The 18,888-nt window shown below is 45.4% G+C and overlaps 1 protein-coding gene across 1 annotated transcript in view; it reads right to left on the bottom strand.

The window, feature by feature from the left end:
- The window catches only part of LOC133571527 (myosin-7-like), a 54,870-nt gene that overhangs the window by 8,991 nt on the left and 26,991 nt on the right, over positions 1-18,888 (bottom strand). The window contains exons 17-36 of the mRNA XM_061924229.1: positions 13,259-13,335; positions 12,328-12,415; positions 12,142-12,259; positions 11,848-11,971; positions 11,600-11,736; positions 11,241-11,411; positions 11,067-11,151; positions 5,997-6,239; positions 5,749-5,925; positions 5,535-5,680; positions 5,342-5,432; positions 5,111-5,268; positions 4,792-5,023; positions 4,544-4,670; positions 4,255-4,373; positions 3,904-4,100; positions 3,641-3,824; positions 3,310-3,475; positions 3,056-3,180; positions 2,871-2,986 (exon numbers count right to left, since the gene is read on the bottom strand). Coding sequence (XP_061780213.1) covers positions 2,871-2,986; positions 3,056-3,180; positions 3,310-3,475; positions 3,641-3,824; positions 3,904-4,100; positions 4,255-4,373; positions 4,544-4,670; positions 4,792-5,023; positions 5,111-5,268; positions 5,342-5,432; positions 5,535-5,680; positions 5,749-5,925; positions 5,997-6,239; positions 11,067-11,151; positions 11,241-11,411; positions 11,600-11,736; positions 11,848-11,971; positions 12,142-12,259; positions 12,328-12,415; positions 13,259-13,335 — 2,881 coding nt within the window. The remainder of the gene's footprint in view (positions 1-2,870; positions 2,987-3,055; positions 3,181-3,309; positions 3,476-3,640; positions 3,825-3,903; positions 4,101-4,254; positions 4,374-4,543; positions 4,671-4,791; positions 5,024-5,110; positions 5,269-5,341; positions 5,433-5,534; positions 5,681-5,748; positions 5,926-5,996; positions 6,240-11,066; positions 11,152-11,240; positions 11,412-11,599; positions 11,737-11,847; positions 11,972-12,141; positions 12,260-12,327; positions 12,416-13,258; positions 13,336-18,888) is intronic.

The raw sequence follows: 18,888 nt of genomic DNA, 5'->3' as shown, positions 1-18,888 counted from the left end.
TTATTATTTGCAAAAAAAAAAAATAAAGTTTATGAGTTTGAACATCAAATATCTTGTCTTTGTAGTGCATTCAATTGAATATGGGTTGAAATTGATTTGCAAATCATTGTATTCCGTTTATATTTACATCTAACACAATTTCCCAACTCATATGGAAACGGGGTTTGTACTTACTTGTTAGTAAAAGAACTGTAACCTAATATAGTCTGTTTATTTACTTGGTATCAGTATAGAAATATAGTAAACCACTCCTCCATACGTCATCAGCCTGATTTGTATAAACTACCCTCAACTGTGAAATGCGGTGGAAACACAAACCACACACTTCTACAGGAACCTATAGATGCCAGAAACCAAAGGTTCCTGAGCTTTTGGTGGAAAAGGGCCTCATTTCACAGACGTAACAACATTCGCTTTACCCTTCAACAACAACAAACCTACTACTTATGGCATACTTCCTGAAAGACAACAAACACTAAGGATGATGCAGAACCTTATATTTTTTAGTCTGATTATACAGAGGATCAGCAACAAGTTTTACAAGCTGTGTGCTAAAATGATCTAGCTTTAATGAAACACAAAGTGTCATGTAGCAGTATTGCTAATAGGAATGTCCCGATCCGATATTTGGATCGGATCGGCTGCCGATATTTGCCAAAAATTGCGTATCGGCAAGGCATGGGATGTTTATATCTTCCCGTTTAAATGAAGACTTAACCATAATCCTCACAAAGGGTTAAAAACAAATTGCCGCGAACAAGCATCTTTTTGTGTCTTTCTCGCCATCTCAGTGTCTAAGTTGGATGTCAAATATGACCAACTACTCGGTTTATGGCCACAACCATCTACTATCCAGGTGAGAGGCATGATTTATAATCTAGATCATAAATCCTTTAGATTCTAAAATTAATTTATAATTAACTTTCACCTTTCACGGTGGGAGAGGGGTTAGTGCGTCTGCCTCACAATATGAAGGTGCTGAGTAATCTGAGGTTCAATCCCAGGCTCGGGATCTTTCTGTGTGGAGTTTGCATGTTCTCCCCGTGACTGCGTGGGTTCCCTCCGGGTACTCCGGCTTCCTCCCACCTCCAAAAACATGCACCTGGGGATAGGTTGATTGGCAACACTAAATTGGCCCTAGTGTGTGAATGTGAGTGTGAATGTTGTCTGTCTATCTGTGTTGGCCCTGCGATGAGGTGGTGACTTGTCCAGGGTGTACCCCGCCTTCCGCCCGATTGTAGCTGAGATAGGCTCCAGCGCCCCCCGCGACCCCGAAGGGAATAAGCGGTAGAAAATGGATGGATAGATGGCATTTTAGAGGGAAAGCAGCAGTTGTAGTCAGGCACCGGCTCAATAAGTTTGTTAGCGCTCTGTGATCAATGTGCCGCTAAAAATAGATTGTCTGCCTTAGCACTTTCAATAACAATATCAGTAATACTTGGTTAATATTCAGGTCACGAGATGTAAATGGAGAATTGTTGGCGGTTTTTGGATAGTTATTTAGAGGGCGTAGTGGGCGGAATAGAGTAGCTCCCATTGACTCCACTGTTAGCTGACTTTTGCTAACGTTATTTAAAATTTGGAATGCATAAAAAAAAGAAAAACCCATGTGTTCTTGTCTTACATAGGGATCGTGTTGATAGACACATTTTTAAAAATGGTGTAGTTTCCTTTTAAATTGTTAGTTGGACCCAGGGTGCTCGGTCTTCAAGTAGGTGATGCACAGGAAATGCTACATTTGTCACAATATTGCTAATAAATATGCCAATAGAGCTAAAGGAGTGTTAGCCATGCTGGTATGTGTATAATCTTAGCCATGCTATCATAACTATGTACAAATACATCTACTAATAACTAACAAACATTATTTTAGATAAAATTGTAGATAAAAAAATATATGATGCTTAAATTGATTTATGACAATTGCTTCATGAAAACTTAAGTGTTTCTGACTAGGCTTTTTGCGGTCTGCAGACGTGGTAGACATTAGTTTCGCTTTTGTAGGCTTTTTGAACCTGTAAGCTACTCGTAGGGGAGGCCACGTCAAGTGCCTGTGCCGCCCTAATACGGCGGCTAGCCGGCACCACATGGGGAGCTACGACGAAGACACTGCATATGTCCACGCTGGCCCTGGTGTTCTTAGCCGCCGAGTACTGTGCCCCGGTTTGGTGCTGTAGCGCCCATGTAAAGATGTCGCCCTCAACAGCGCCCTGCGGACCGTCTCCGGGTGCCTGCGAGGGACCCCAGTAAACCAACTGCCCATCCTCGCTGGCATCGCCCCGGCAAACATCAGACGAGAAGCAGCCACACTGGCCCTCTCCCGAAAGGCACAGACCAGCGAATCCCACCTCCTCCATAAGATAGTCTCAGAAACACCACGACGCGTGCGCCTAAAGTCAAGGCGCCCCTTTGCCATGCAAGCCCACGAGCTGCTCAGCACAACATCAGCTGATACTTCCAAGGACACCTGGGTCAAGACGAGATGGAGGGAACAGTGGAAGTTAGCAGAACCATCTAGGCTGCACCACTACAACAACGACCCCACAGATGTCTCCGGCCAGGAACTGCCCCGGAAGCAGTGGATAACCCTCAATCGCTTGAGGACCAGCGTCGGACGCTACGGAGCAGCAATGAAGAGGTGGGGACTTGCGGAAGATGCCTCCTGAGAGTGTGGGGACCCAGTCAAGACAGTAGAGCATATAGTAACTAGTTGCACCAAACACCGGCCACCGAATGGCGAACAAGGTCTGATTGACCTGGACGATGGCGCGTTGACCTGGTTCGCCTCAACAGAGCGGAAAATCTAAAGACACACGACAGAAGAAGTATTTCTGAAAACAAGAGTGGAATATTTTAGAAGCTCAGTCAACCTGAGGTTGTCAATCTCTTCATCTTTTTCTGCGATCCTGCGGTCAATCAACGTCCTGGTCTGCTGAAGTTCCATCTGAACCCTGAGGGTCTTGCTCTCCTCGCTCTCCAGTGTTCCCTGGAGGAGGAGGATGAGTGAGGATTGTCTTGGTGAGATGTTTCATCAGGATGCTAGGCATCCTCTTACCTCTGCTTCCTCCAAAGCAGCTTTGATGTCGCTTTTCTCCACGTCTAGGACCTTCTTCATCCTCTCCAGCTCATAGATGGTCTTCCCACCCCGACTGATCTGCTCTGTCAGGTCCAAAATCTCACCTGGAGCCAAACATGTGCACGTTATGAGTAGCTAGTGTTGACTTAATCCCTCAACACACTTTTAGCTTGTTATCATAGCGCTGGCTAATGAAGTTGGACACTTTATTTTCCTGCTGATGAACATGATACCTTGAAGGTTCTTGTTTTCCCGTTTGATTGTCTCCAGGTGGTCCAGAGCTTCTTCGTAAATGGTCTTCAGTTTGAAAAGTTCTGTGCTCAGATTGCGGGATTCCTTCTGGGAGACCTCAAGGTCCGACTGACTTTCCTCGAACTTCAGCTTCCACTCGCTCAATATCTGCACAGAGACCACAAACACACTTCAAAATGGAAGACATCAACTTCATTAGCAGCAAGAAAAGCGGAGTATGGGATTTGAAAAGTAAAAGGTGGGGCTAAATCAGCAAGCTAAGCGCAATCTAGTTTTTCTCTGGTTTTGTGGCATCCCACATTCCTGACTGACCTTATCGAGGTTGCGTTGTTTCTTGTCGAGAACCAAAACTGAGGCGTTGGAGCGTTCTAGCTCTACCACCAAATCCTCAATCTCCATCTGTAGACGCTGTTTGGTTTTCTCTAGTGAGGAACTTTTGGCCTGAGATGCTTCAGCAACTTCCTGGGCAGCCTGAAGTTTGACAACTAACTTCCTCCTACAGAAAACACATTGTCATGGACCCATATATGACTTTCTCATCAGTGTTCAAACATTGTCTCGTTTGAGGGTTTTACTTTGCATCTTCCAGTTCTTCGATCCGCAGCACAGCCTCCGTCTCGTACTTGGTCCTCCACTGAGCCAGCTGACTGTTGGTGTTGGACAGGGTCCTCTGCAATTCAGCCTTGGACTCTTGTTCCGCTTCAAGCTGATCTCTCAGCAGAACGCATTCATGGCGGGACGCCTGCACCGTCTGCACCAGCGACACCCTGGTCTGAAAGAGATGTAACAACAACCTGAGACTAGTCACCTTCAAGTTCTTGTCTAAACAGTTTCCTTCGATTCTCTCCTTCTGTGTTTTGTCATATAAACAACAACATAACTTTATTTTGGAGATCCTAAAACATTCTAGAAGGTTCTAAGCTTACTTTGCTCTCCTCCTCCAGCTGTTTCTTCAGGCCTTCCATATTCTGACAGAGTCCAGCTTTAGAACGCTGGAGCTGATTGTTCAGCACTTCCCGCTCCTCCATACGACGGCTGTACTCGGCTGCAGTTCAACAGAAAAAGCCCTCCAACTCAAACATTGTTTCCCTTGTTTTGGAGCCAATAACATTTTGCTCCCTTGGATCCAAAAGGAATACACAATGAATGGATCTAGGAGGTCCATTGGGGGAAACTTCAGCAAAACTTGACCAGAATCCTAAATCCCAAACCTACCGGCCTCAGCGACAGTTCGTGCCTTCTGAGCGGACATTTCAGTGAGTTGCCTCTGCAGATTGTCCGCCCTGACGCGACTCTCGTTAAGCTGGTCCTCGTAGACTCTGCAAGTCTTCTCCACAACACCCTGTTCACGTGCAACAGTACACGTGCACCAGCACAGACATCAATGGTAAATTATGCTCATTTTATTGAAGGTCAGTCTGCTCGCAAGTGAATTAGTAAAATATGTTGTGCCATGTTGTCACCTTGGCCCTGGAAATCTGTTCGAGGTTGGCGGCAAGGTCGTCAGCCTCCAGTCTAAGCTCCGCCTTCTCCTTCTCCAGCTTCTGTTTGGCTCTCTGCAGCCCATCGTTCTGCTCACTTAGCTCCACAACCATGTCAGTGTGCTTCTTCCTCAGCGTGGCAGCCAGTGTCTCATGTTGAAGCCCCACTTCCTCCAGCTCCCGCCGCAACTTTAGGAAGTCTGCCTCCCGCTTCCTGTTTTGGTATGGTGACAATAGGGGTAGGGAGGCTGGGTGAATGTGGTTCTGTGTTTCTGGTCTTTTATAAAGGGTCTGGACTCACCTGTTGAGTGCAATCTGAGCAGCAGAAGCACCCCCCGCTTCTTCCAGCTTCTCACCAAGCTCCTCTAGCTCCCGAGCAATGTCGTTCCTCTGACGCTCCGCCTTGAAGCGCCATACCCTTTCTGCCTCCAGCGCCTCCTCCAGCTCCTCAATACGAGTCTGCAGGAACAATCTGAGCTTTAGGTCACGCCATTTGCGGGATTCTGAATCATGTGACTGACATTTGACCGACCTGAAGCTCTTTGATTGTCTTCTGCAGCTGAGTAACCAAGGTCTGCTCGTCCTCCATTTTGGACTGAAGCTGACCCAATTCAAAGTCTTTTCTTCACACACACAATAAAAAGCATCGCCGCTAGTAAATCTTTTGACACGTTGTGAAAAGAAGTAACTTCAGACGATTCCTGTAAGTTTTAGATATTTCCTACTTGTTCATTCTCTCCTCCAGCTCCTTCTTCTGGTCCTCCAGGCCCCTCACAGAGTCCATAGACAGCTTCAAATCCCCCTCCAATTTCCGTTTGTTTCTTTCCAGCTCGGTGCGTGCCTTCTTCTGCTGCTCCAAGGAACCCTCCATCTAGAGGACAACAACTTTGAGCCAATGCAAAGCCGATTGGTGGGAAGACAAGCATGTTTAGGTCTTACGCTGTCTACATGCTGCTCCAGTCGACTCTTGGCTTTGGTCAGCATGTTGACCTTGTCTTCTTGAGCTTGGCGGTCATTCAGAGCCTGCTCGTGAGCTTCCTGCAGGGCAACTTTCTCCCTGGTCAGAGATGCGATGTTCTCATCCAGGACGCACATCTCATGAGAAAGATTCTTCACCTGCTCTGACACATCACAGTAGGTCAGAAAACGTATAAACAAGGGAAACGATTGGCCCTGCCTCGACCCACCTTGTTCTCGATACTGTGTCTTTCCTTCTCCACCTTTGCCACGGTCATCTCCAGGTCATCCACGTCCTTCCGCAGCGTCACCACCTCGTCATCCAGCTGCCGTTTCTTGGCTGTCAGCGTGGTGCTCACTTCTTCCTCGTCCTCCAAACGCTCGTTCATCTCCTTTAGCTTGGACTCCAAGCTGATCTTGGATTTGATCAGCTGACTGCAGCGTTCCTCCGCGTCGGCCAGGTTGTCTTGCTCCTGCGTGGACCAAAAGCGAAAAATTATCTACTCTAATTTGATCTATAAATGAGTTGCATGATAATGATACCTATGTGAACAACTATACCACCACTGGAAATTACATGATTTGCTTGCTTGATATGTATTAACTTTTCTTTTAAAAGATAAATGTCAGTGGTTCTACATGTGAACTTTATTGTGAAACTCTTCTTACATATCTACCAAATGTATTTTCATCTTTTTCCCCATACCAAAATAATATTTTCCCTCCTTTTGGCAGAAAAATCTCCACTTAGAATTAGCCTTCATTCTGTTGGAAGGAGTTAAGCGCAACAAATGTACCATGTGTAATTAACCGTGCACTCTCACACACACATATATCAATATTAATGATGTCATGAGAGAGTGTGAAGAAGAATGTGCACATGTTAAACTTAAACATTTAAACTGAAAGTTACAGTAATTTAAGTTTCAGTTTTAATTCATGCCAGGGCAGAGCAACCTGGACGGACAAAAAGCTGAGGAAGACGGACAGCCGTTTGAGAGATTGCTTTGACCTCTTGATAGCTTGTTCGCTTCCTCTCCAGGCCTTGTTTGTACTTACTCCTATTGTGTAGAATACATTGTTAAACTTCAGTTATGTCACATCACGTTATTTTAGCTTTCTAGCCTTAGAACTAAAGAATCCGGGTGGGCTTTGCCCTCTTAAAAGGGAGAATCCTAATGTATTAATTATTGTTCTTAACTTTTATACAGTTTTTTTAAATTTTGAATTCCAGACCAATGCTGCTTTGGCTGTGGACTTGCTGGACTAGTGAGTGACTCTTGATGCTCAAATCAAAATGCTAATGTTAATGTTAGATAACGGAAATTTGCGTGGTAGCAAGAAATAGCCACCAGCTTGATAGTTTCACTACTACTTTCTTTGAAAAAAAATCTCCTGCCGGTCTTTCTATACTTCGAACCTACATCCGCCCCGAAACATTCTTGGTTAGTAGCATCATGTTTTGTAGCGCAATCCAATGTCTGCTATTTAACATCAGCATAGCCATTAGACACGTAATATTTGTGCCAATGTCAGTATGACGCTATATGCGCTAGTCATCATGGGAAGTGTGGTCTTCTTTCTGGCAAAACACTACCGCTTTGGTCCACTGGCGCTGCCAAAATCAACCAAAACTGAAAGTTCTTAAAGGGGAACATTATCACCAGACCTATGTAAGCGTCAATATATACGTCAATATATACCTTGATGTTGCAGAAAAAAGACCATATATTTTTTTAACCGATTTCCGAACTCTAAATGGGTGAATTTTGGCGATTTAAACGCCTTTCTATTATTCGCTCTCGGAGTGATGACGTCACAACGACAACCGAGTCAAATCAGCTCTATTATTTTCCGTTTTTTCGACTGTTTTCCGTACCTTGGAGACATCATGCCTCGTCGGTGTGTTGTCGGTGGGTGTAACAACACGAACAGGGACGGATTCAAGTTGCACCAGTGGCCGAAAGATGCGAAAGTGGCAAGAAATTGGACGTTTGTTCCGCACACTTTACGACAGAGATGGCAAGAATGTGTGGATATCCTGCGACACTCAAAGCAGATGCATTTCCAACTGGACTGGACAGATCAGCTTTCAGGAAAAGAGAGCGGATGAGGGTATGTCTACAGAATATATTAATTGATGAAAACTGGGCTGTCTGCACTCTCAAAGTGCATGTTGTTGCCAAATGTATTTCATATGCTGTAAACCTAGTTCATAGTTGTTAGTTTCCTTTAATGCCAAACAAACACATACCAATCGTTGGTTAGAAGGCGATCGCCGAATTCGTCCTCGCTTTCTCCCGTGTCGCTGGCTGTCGTGTCGTTTTCGTCGTTTTCGCTTGCATACGGTTCAAACCGATATGGCTCAATAGCTTCAGTTTCTTCTTCAATTTCGTTTTCGCTACCTGCCTCCACACTACAACCATCCGTTTCAATACATGCGTAATCTGTTGAATCGCTATACCTTGCTGTTCTATGCGCCATGTTTGTTTGTATTGGCATCACTGTGTGACGTCACAGGAAAATGGACGGGTGTATATAACGATGGTTAAAATCAGGCACTTTGCAGCTTTTTTTAGGGATATTGCGTGATGGGTAAAATTTTGAAAAAAAACTTCGAAAAATAAAATAAGCCACTGGGAACTGATTTTTAATGGTTTTAACCATTCTGAAATTGTGATAATGTTCCCATTTAAATGGGGCCTTAAGGTCTCTTTAGCACTTTTTAAAGGCCTACTGAAACCCACTACTACCGACCACGCAGTCTGATAATTTATACATCAATGATGAAATCTTAACATTGCAACACATGCCAATACGGCCGGGTTAGCTTACTAAAGTGCAATTTTAAATTTCGCGTGAAATATCCTGCTGAAAACGTCTCGGTATGATGACGTCTGCGCGTGACGTGACGGATTGTAGAGGACATTTTGGGACAGCATTGTGGCCAGCTATTAAGTCGTCTATTTTCATCGCAAAATACCACAGTATTCTGGACATCTGTGTTGGTGAATATTTTGCAATTTGTTTAATGAACAATGGAGACAGCAAAGAAGAAAGCTGTAGGTGGGAAGCGGTGTATTAGCGGCCGGCTGCAGCAACACAAACACGTAGCCGGTGTTTCATTGTTTACATTCCCGAAAAATGACAGTCAAGCTTTACCATTGGCTTGTGGAGAACTGGGACAACAGAGACTCTTACCAGGAGGACTTTGAGTTGGATACACAGACGCGGTACCGTGAGTACGCAGCTGCGGCTTCCAAACATTTGATCGCTTGCCCGTACGTGCGTGCCGCTATGTGCATGTTACGTACGTAACTTTGGGGAAATATATGTGCTGTATGAACTTTGGGGAGGTGAACGGTACTTTGGGCTGTGGGATTGAGTGTGTTGTGCAGGTGTTTGAGTTGTATTGGCGGGTTATATGGACGGGAGGGGGGAGGTGTTTGTTATGCGGGATTAATTTGTGGCATATTAAATATAAGCCTGGTTGTGTTGTGGCTAATAGAGTATATATATGTCTTGTGTTTATTTACTGTTTTAGTCATTCCCAGCTGAATATCAGGTCCCACCCGCCTCTCACAGCATCTTCCCTATCTGAATCGCTCCCACTGCCCTCTAGTCCTTCACTCTCACTTTCCTCATCCACGAATCTTTCATCAACGCTCAAAGTGATGGGGAAATTGTCGCTTTCTCAGTCCGAATCGCTCTCGCTGCTGGTGGCCATGATTGTAAACAATGTGCAGATGTGAGGAGCTCCACAACCTGTGACGTCACGCGCATATCGTCTGCTACTTCCGGTACAGGCAAGGCTTTTTTATCAGCGACCAAAAGTTGCAAACTTTAACGTCAGTGTTCTCTATTAAATCCTTTCAGCAAAAATATGGCAATATCGCAAAATGATCAAGTATGACACATAGAATGGACCTGCTATCCCCATTTAAATAAGAAAATCGCATTTCAGTAGGCCTTTAAATTGTACAGGTATGTGCAGTATATCCTTGTATACTTTTGCTATAGTTAATTGATCAATGTATACCTTTTATTTATTAAAAAAAACAATTGTTGCGACATACACACAAAACTTTACAAAAATGTGTAGCCATTAGAGATGCGCGGTTTGCGGGCACAACCGCGGAGTCCGCGGATTATCCGCGGATCGGGCGGATGAAATTAAAAAAAATTAGATTTTATCCGCGGGTCGGGTCGGGTCGGGTGGTTGAAATAAAAAAAATTAGATTTTAAATAGATTCAGGCGCGTGGCAGTTAAACCAATTCGGAAATATATATACATAGTTAAATGTTGTTACCCACATACGAAAAACGAGCAGGCACCTGCTGCATATGCCACAACAGAAGAAAAAAAAAAAAAAAGAGATGGACACTTTTACGGAGCGGAGAAGGGACGCCTCGCCGGGGTCCGGGACCGAGGCCCCTTCCCCCGAGAGGGCCCCACCGGGAGCCGTAGCTGAGACGATCCGCGAGAAGGGCCCGACGCACGTCCAGGGTCACCACCGCACCGACACCCCGCCTCGTCCGCCTTCGCCGCGGCCGGCGTCACGCGCAGCAGGTAAGCAGCTTACCTGCCCGCCACCCCCGTGGCCGGGGGCTCGTAACAGGGGTCACTCCGCGCGCTCCGCCCGCGCAGCTTACCTGCCCGCCACCCCCATTGCCGGGGGCGCGTAACAGGGGTCACTCCGGGCGCAGTGAGCTCACAAAAGGGGTAAGGCTCACCCTTGTTGATATAGACAGCAGCTGGACGGTGGCCATGGAAGTCGAAACCCGCTAAGGAGTGTGTAACAACCCACCTGCCGAATCAACTAGCCCTGAAAATGGATGGCGCTGGAGCGTCGGGCTCATACGTGGCCGTCGCCGGCAGCGAGATGCGCTTGGAGGTGCGCTTGGCGCGGCTCCCATATGATTGCGCACTGGTGTGCGTCTGGGTCGTGACAGCGTGGCACGCGAATGTCTGCACTGCATTGGATCAGTCTCCTTTCTTTAACAGGCAAAAGCTTTATAACCTCACTAATGCCTTGCATCGTCTATATTAGATATATAACAACGGGCGGGTGCGGGCGGATGCGGTTCTGATCAAATGTTACATCGGGTGGATGGCGGATGGTTGACGACTTTCTGATGCGGTTGCGGATGAAATAATTGCCTATCCGCGCATCTCTAGTAGCCATATGTTCTCCTCTGAATTGTTCTTTTTTTTTTTTTTTTAAACTTGGCTTTTTATACTTTTTTATATACTCTGCCCACTCTGTGGTGTATTCATTTATTTCTCAGTAGTCACTTACGGCTTGGAGTTGCAGAACCAAGTCATTCTTCTCCTGGACCATAAACACCTGACACTCTTCTGCCTCAGTCCGCTTGACCTCAGACCTGAAGAAAAAGAACCAGGAGCAAAGTTAGACTTGATGCAGAATTTAAAAGTGAAGCGTTAGTGGAATGAAGACGAAGATGGTTGCCACCTTGCGTAGGCTTCTTTTAACTTGGAGAGGTCTTCGTTGAGAATGGCCAGCTCCTTCTCCACTTGTGCGCTCCTCAGCAAGGGGCGGAGCTTATAGAACAACATCATCCACGGCCACGTGCGCACGGTGTAGAATGATCGTAGGTTGAACTGGATCACCATTACTGCATCCCTGAGACACGACAAAAGTCCTCCATGTGAGACGAGTCCTGCTGATGAATTGCTCAACAAAACAAAAACATTAATTCACGGTGACACTCTTAGATGGATATGATAGAACTTCTTATGGGAAGAATTGTTTCCAAATTCTAATTCATTGAAGATTGATATCATGGCATCCCAGAATTGACTGTGTTAGACCTTTGCAGTATCATCTTGTCTCTCTCCACCCTCATCAGTTTTCCTCTGCTCATGGCCTGGACAATGGTCAGGATCTCAGACAAACGGGAGTCCCTCATGTCCTCCAAATACCCCAGCAGACCTGCCTTAAAAAACACCTGGGATAAAAGTAGAGAAGCGGTGACAGGATGAGGAAAAATTTGATAGGAAGGATAATATTGATAAGATAATTTGTCTATCGAATCGGACATCGCATGTCTGGTACATACTTTAGTTTGTCCAAACTTGTACTGGCTGTGGTCAATGTCTAGAGAGCTCAAAAGTTTCTCCACCGCCTTCTTGCTGTCCACAAAAGAAGCCTCGGGAATGGCGGAAGGGTTCAGGATACGATAGCTGGGAACGCACGTGTCAAAATGGTGGTTGTGAAATTCACCCTCTCCTGGGAAAATTTGCTAGAAACACTTCCGACACTTTTGATGGTGGCATTTCACATTTGCTCAGTGTACCAGCCACTGATTCATGGACTTAAAGTAATGCAGACGGAGCATCAGCTCAACACTCACCGCTGTTTGAACTCGGCATACAGGATCCTATTTGGAAATCCCTTTCTGCAAATCCTGATACCCTCCAGAACTCCATTACACCTAAGCTGGTGCAGGACCAGGAAGGGATCCATCACACCTGAACAAAACAGGTTTTTGTTTTTGTCGCCATGTGATCATCATTATCTTAACAGACTGTCTGCTCACCAGGAGTCTTGCCCTCGTTGGGAATTATGCACCGGACAAAGTGCGGCTGTGTGCTGCGGAGGTTCGCCATCAGCTTGTTTAGATTCTCCTGTCGGTCCAAACAAACAAAATTAATAAAGACAAAAATAGAAACACAATAAGAGACTGCCACCTGGTGACAGTTGACCTTTAAAGGCCTACTGAAACCCACTACTACTTTGGGGAGGTGAACGGTACTTTGGGCTGTGGGATTGAGTGTGTTGTGCAGGTGTTTGAGTTGTATCGGCGGGTTATATGGACGGGAGGGGGGAGGTGTTTGTTATGCGGGATTAATTTGTGGCATATTAAATATAAGCCTGGTTGTGTTGTGGCTAATAGAGTATATATATGTCTTGTGTTTATTTACTGTTTTAGTCATTCCCAGCTGAATATCAGGTCCCACCCGCCTCTCACAGCATCTTCCCTATCTGAATCGCTCCCACTGCCCTCTAGTCCTTCACTCTTCCTTTTCTCATCCACGAATCTTTCATCCTCGTTCAAATTAATGGGGAAATCGTCGCTTTCTCGGTCCGAATCGCTCTCGCTTCTGGTGGCCATGATTGTAAACAATGTGCAGATGTGAGGAGCTCCACAACCTGTGACGTCACACTACTCGTCTGCTACTTCCGGTACAGGCAAGGCTTTTTTATCAGCGACCAAAAGTTGCGAACTTTATCGTCGATGTTCTCTACTAAATCCTTTCAGCAAAAATATGGCAATATCGTGAAATGATCAAGTATGACACATAGAATGGACCTGCTATCCCCGTTTAAATAAGAAAATCGCATTTCAGTAGGCATTTAACCTTTTCTTACCTGCCAAATATTGACTTCAAAGTACCACACGAAAGAGGAAACTTTCATTCACCAATGACAAGGTAATGTACGGTCATAAGACTGATCATGTGACCCACCTTGTGAAGCTGAGAGACCGTCTGGAAGGAAGCTGCTTTTCTCTTCCTTTGCTTCTTCTCGTGCTTTGGATCAGTGGCTGAAACCAGATCCAAACCAGAATTACTTTACACCCTTTGACATTACATAGTCAAAAGCTGTGTCTGGCTGTCCGTTTCCCACCTAGGCCCTCAGTGATCTAACCTGACTTTCGCCAGATCCTTGTAGTTTGCTGAGCTCCACACAAGGATCTGGGACTTCTCAATAGGAGATGTATTTCAGAAGGCGGGAAAAAAATCATTGTATGTGATTGGCTAAACCACTTGTCCGTTGTCTTGAATGACGTGCTACTTCAACCACTCACATCCAAATCAACCCGTGACGCTGATGAGAGCGACGCTGGGAAATCCAAAACAGAACAGCCAACATATTGGATAACGACAGAGCGAAAATAATTAATTAATTAATTAAAATAATTAATATTCGATAGATTCGACAAAACAGTTGCAATAGCAGAATCAATGTCAGCACACGACTCCTCGCTGCATGCCGCCATTGTTGTTTGAATCAAACAGTCGCTTCGGCGTTACGTCACATCCATCAAATCCCGCCCGACGATCCTGATTGGTTCATTATTTTTTGCTATCTCGAAGGAGTTTGCATTGCCCCCAGCGAACTACAAGGATCTGGCAAGAGTCAGGTTATCAGTGATCTCCGACTTCAATGATTACCTCTCAAAATACCATTATTGATGTCACCACATGATCATTGCTAGAAAAATACTATACAGGAACACATTTACACCCTACTGGGCATTGGATCACATCAATAGTATACAAAAAGGGTTATTTTCTGGCGTATTTAAAAATCAATTAAAACGCATCAGCAATTAAAACGTATACCGTAAATTTCTCTGCTTGGCTTATGCAATTTCTGGTCAATAAAGTTTGATTCAAAGTACACACTTCTCAAATATATATTAACTGCCTGCATGATGGCGACAAATACACATGTAACAATGTTAATTAAATGACAAGCATGACACACTTTAACAAGAGTTTACAACTTCTAGTTGTAACAGAACAGCTACTGTCAACAACTTGTGATCTGATTGGCTATCGCAACTGTCTCTCAACTCTATGTGTTCTCAAATCCATCCGCTAACGATCCCGGTAAGTATCCAATCACAGGACGCGTAACTGTCACGTTCAACGTGAGGCCATCTAGAAGGCTTTACTGACAACAACTCGTGATTGTCATGATCCGTGGCCCGGATCATGTTTTGTTCAGTCATGTTCTGTTAGTTTTGGACTCTCTCAGGTTCTGTTTTGTGTACTCCTGGGTTTGTTTTGGTCACCGTTAGGGATGTCCCGATCCGATATTTGGATCGGATCGGCTGCCGATATTTGCCAAAAATTGCGTATCGGCAAGGCATGGGAAAATGCCGATCCAGATCCAGTTTAAAAAAAACTCCGGTCCGTGTTTTCCAACGCACCGATCTAAATAATACATTCCACTTTTCTGCTGCTCCGTAATTTCCGTTCCGCATTTTCCAGCACACCTTCAACACATCCACAGGTGTGTGAATTCTCACGCAGTTGCTTTTAGCTGCTGGCATTACACGACAGGCTCTTCTCACTCTTTCCTGTGTCTCCCTCTCACAGACAGCAAGTGCACCTTCTTACACACGTCACATACTCTCACGACATACGTCACATACGTATACGTCCTCCCCGAGCAGAGAGGTAGCAGCATGGCTAACGTTAGCTGTGATGCTAGCGCAGCCGTGCGAGCAACGCTCCCTCTAAGGTGCTCGCCTGTGCAATTGCGCACTGTTTAAGCGTCCTCTGCGCATAGCAAATCTATGCCACGCACAAAATCAAATAAAAAAAAATAAGCGCATAACAATTTTCGACACACGGACACGACAGAGAAAACAGTTTTCGTCATCATTGTTCAAATATTGTGACGTCTGTCGAGACGCTTATCTCCATTCGGTGCCACACGCCCACACCATCAAAATGCCGAGGCAAAAATTTCCACATCAACACCATATATATAGATAACAGTTGGATACAAGATGTCTTGCGGTGTCTCCAGTTAGAGAAGCTTCGGTTCTCCTAGAAAGGATCTGTGTCATCTTTCCATAAAACTTGGGGCCCCCTCCTAGACCTTATTAGGGACAAGCTTGACATCACCCCAAGCGATTCGAGTAACACCACTTAGACAGAGCTGACCGCTGACCGCTGAAGCCCCCCCCCGACCCTCATTCCTTGTGTTTATTGGTGACAAACAAGATGGCGCCGGTGTGTCTGGCTCGCCGCTTGTCTATGATCACTATTGTCTGTTTTGTGGTTATGTTGACGTGTGTTTCGAGGACCATCGACTCACTTCTAGTGTATGAACGCCAGGAGTTGTTGAGGATTGGGGAGTCAGTACGGTCATGTGAACTTTACAATGCAAGAGACCCGGATTCATGTTTCCATGCTAACCTACCTGAGTGCTTCCGTCGGGTGAACGCGCCGCTGCCCAGGAAGCGGAAACGCCGAGGAGTACGATCCGGCCGACTGCTAAAGGTGAAAGCTTGGCTGGCACTGTATCCTGACGCAGTGAGGTCCTCGGCAATTCCCCGGGAGTACAGCGACTGTTTTGGTCGCTATTTGTGACGCCGCGCGCTTCGGCTGGTCGGGTCTTGGTTGGTGCCAATCATCGGACAGCGGGAGAATCCCTGCGCGCTGCGCCCTCTTCGCTCGTCTCACCCGGGCTCAGGTGGCGTGTCCCTGGCTAATCTTCGGTCGCTGAGCTGGGCACCGTACGTGGCTACAACAACGTCTACGAGGTGTGCACTTGTGAATGCGAGATCCGTGATGAACAAGACTTTCGTTCTTCAGGACTTTTTCTCATCATGCTCTTTGGATATACTGTTCTTGACAGAAACCTGGATCGGCACCGGTGAGTCTGCTGCTTTTTCAGAGCTATTACCTCCAGACTGTACTTTCATTAACACGCCGAGAACAAGCGGTCGTGGCGGGGGTTTAGCTATTGTTTTAAAGGAAAGCGTTCATCACAAGGTGATCGTGGAGTGGTCTTTTCCCTCCTTTGAACTGAGCTGTTTCGAGCTGCGACAGACTGATCCAGTATTTTGTGCTGTGATCTACAGACCACCAAAGCACAACAAAGATTTTATCAAGGACTTTTCGGACTTCATTGCTTTTAGTCTGGTGCGCTACGACAAGATTTTAATCGTCGGGGATTTTAATGTACACGTTTGTTGTCCTTCTAAACCCATGGCCGGAGAGTTTTTGGACTTGATCGAAGGTTTTAATTTGGCTCAGCATGTTACTGGCCCAACGCATGTACACGGACACACTTTAGACCTTGTACTGTCTTATGGTTTTAATGTTGACAATGTCGTTGTTGGTGATGCTGTGTTTTCCGATCATAGTCCTGTTATGTTCAATTTAAGTTTGGACCCTGATGTAAAACCGCCTGCCGTGCGTCATGGGCGTGTTATTAGAACTGACACTACAGCCGCCTTTTCTCCTTTGTTCACTGTGTCTATGCAGAATATATCACACTCTGCAGACACTGAACAATTAATGTGCTCTTTTATTTCCACATGTTCTGAGATTCTGGACAGTATAGCGCCCCTCAGAGCTATACGTCCAAAGTCAAAACAGGAACCTTGGCTCAATGAAACCACACGCACAGCTCGGCGTGAGTGGCGAAGGGCGGAGCGTAAGTGGAAAAGGGATCACTTGGAGGTCTCTTATCAAATTTTAAAAGAAAGCTGTCAGAACTATCAAAGTGTGGTTAAAGCTGAAAAAACTAAATATTTGTCAGACTTAATTTCAAATAGTATCAACAAGCCACGTGTTCTTTTTAAATCTATTAGTTCTGTTCTTAATCCGAATCCAGCCACTTCACTAGAGATGACAAGGGAAACTTGTGAAAAATTTCTCTCCTTTTTTAACGACAAGGTTGCTACTATTCGGGCAAATCTTTCTCCTTCTCCATTTAGTTTCAATGTGGCCACTCAGTGCTCGGCTGTGTTTTGTCAGTTTGAGCCTGTGTCCATGCCTGAGCTTACAGGAATAGTCGACAAACTAAAACCCTCGTCCTGTCCCACAGACCCAGTCCCCCCTCGCTTTTTTAAAGAAGTCTGGGACTCTATTGACTTGTCTGTTAGGGACATCATCAACAGCAGCTTGATTTCTGGCAGTGTGCCCTCTTTTTGTAAAGGAGCTGTTGTTGAGCCTTTGATCAAAAAAACAGGTCTTGATCCTACAAGTTTGTCAAATTATCGGCCCATTTCTAAATTACCTTTTGTGTCAAAAATTTTGGAGAAATGTGTTTTGGCGCAACTACAGCCTTTTTTAGATGAAAATAGCACTTTAGATCCATTTCAGTCTGGATACAAAGCTTTGCACAGTACTGAATCTGCACTTTTAAAGGTTTTTAATGATTTGCTTTTAATATCTGATTCTGGCAGCTCTGCCATTTTAGTGCTTTTAGATCTTACAGCTGCCTTTGACACAGTCGACCACACAATTCTTTTAGATCGCCTGAGAGACTGTGTGGGTGTCAGGGGGACTGCATTAGAGTGGTTTAGATCCTACCTGTCAGAAAGGTCCTTCTCTGTCAGGCTGGGGGACGCCACTTCTTCTTCTGCTCCGCTTTACTGTGGTGTCCCCCAGGGATCTATTCTAGGCCCCATCCTGTTTGCACTGTACCTTCTTCCTCTTGGAGAGATTTTTAAGAGGCATGGAGTGTTTTATCACTTTTATGCAGACGACTGCCAAATTTATATGCCTATTTCAAAAGGCCACGGCCCCCTGACACTCCTTCTCAACTGTCTATACGACGTCAAGGCTTGGTTAGCCCAGAATTTTTTAATAATGAATGAGGGAAAAACAGAAATTTTAGTGTTTGGTCCGGCCCTCACTGACTTGGGACCATTGCAAAATTATGTGCGTCCCAAAGTCACCAGCCTTGGCGTCACTATAGACAGCGATTTTAAACTTGACAAACAAGTCAATGGCGTTTTAAAATCGTGTTTTTATCATCTTCGTCTTTTAGCAAAGGTAAAACCGTTTTTATCTTTTAACCTTTTTGAACAAGTCGTGCATGCTTTTATTTCAAGTCGCCTGGACTACTGCAATGCACTTTATGCTGGCATTAGCCAAAAAGCTCTCTCCCGGTTGCAGTTAGTCCAGAATGCGGCAGCACGACTTTTAACAGGGGCCAGGAGACGCCAGCATATAACCCCAATCCTTGAGAGTTTGCACTGGCTCCCTGTTCATTTTAGAATTGATTTTAAAACCTTGCTGTTTGTTTTTAAAGCTTTACATGGACTGGCACCTCAGTATATCTCGGACCTCATCCAAACTTACAATCCTGCGCACGCTCTGAGGTCCGAGAGCCAGCTCCAGCTCGTGGTGTCCAAGACGAGACTTAAAACCAGGGGAGACAGGGCCTTCTCTGTGGTCGGCCCTAAGCTCTGGAACACTCTGCCCCTCCATGTTCGAACTGCTCCCACAGTGGAGTGTTTTAAGTCTCGTCTTAAGACCCACTTTTATTCTCTGGCTTTTAACACTACGTGAGTTGTGTGGTCCTCTGTTGTCCTCTGTGTTTTTAAAATTTTGCTTTTTGC

Source organism: Nerophis lumbriciformis, linkage group LG01, assembly GCF_033978685.3.
Source record: "Nerophis lumbriciformis linkage group LG01, RoL_Nlum_v2.1, whole genome shotgun sequence".
Classification (NCBI taxonomy): Eukaryota; Metazoa; Chordata; class Actinopteri; order Syngnathiformes; family Syngnathidae; genus Nerophis; species Nerophis lumbriciformis.
Note: the sequence above shows the minus strand (reverse complement) of the source record. Positions and strands in the feature narration are given on the sequence as shown.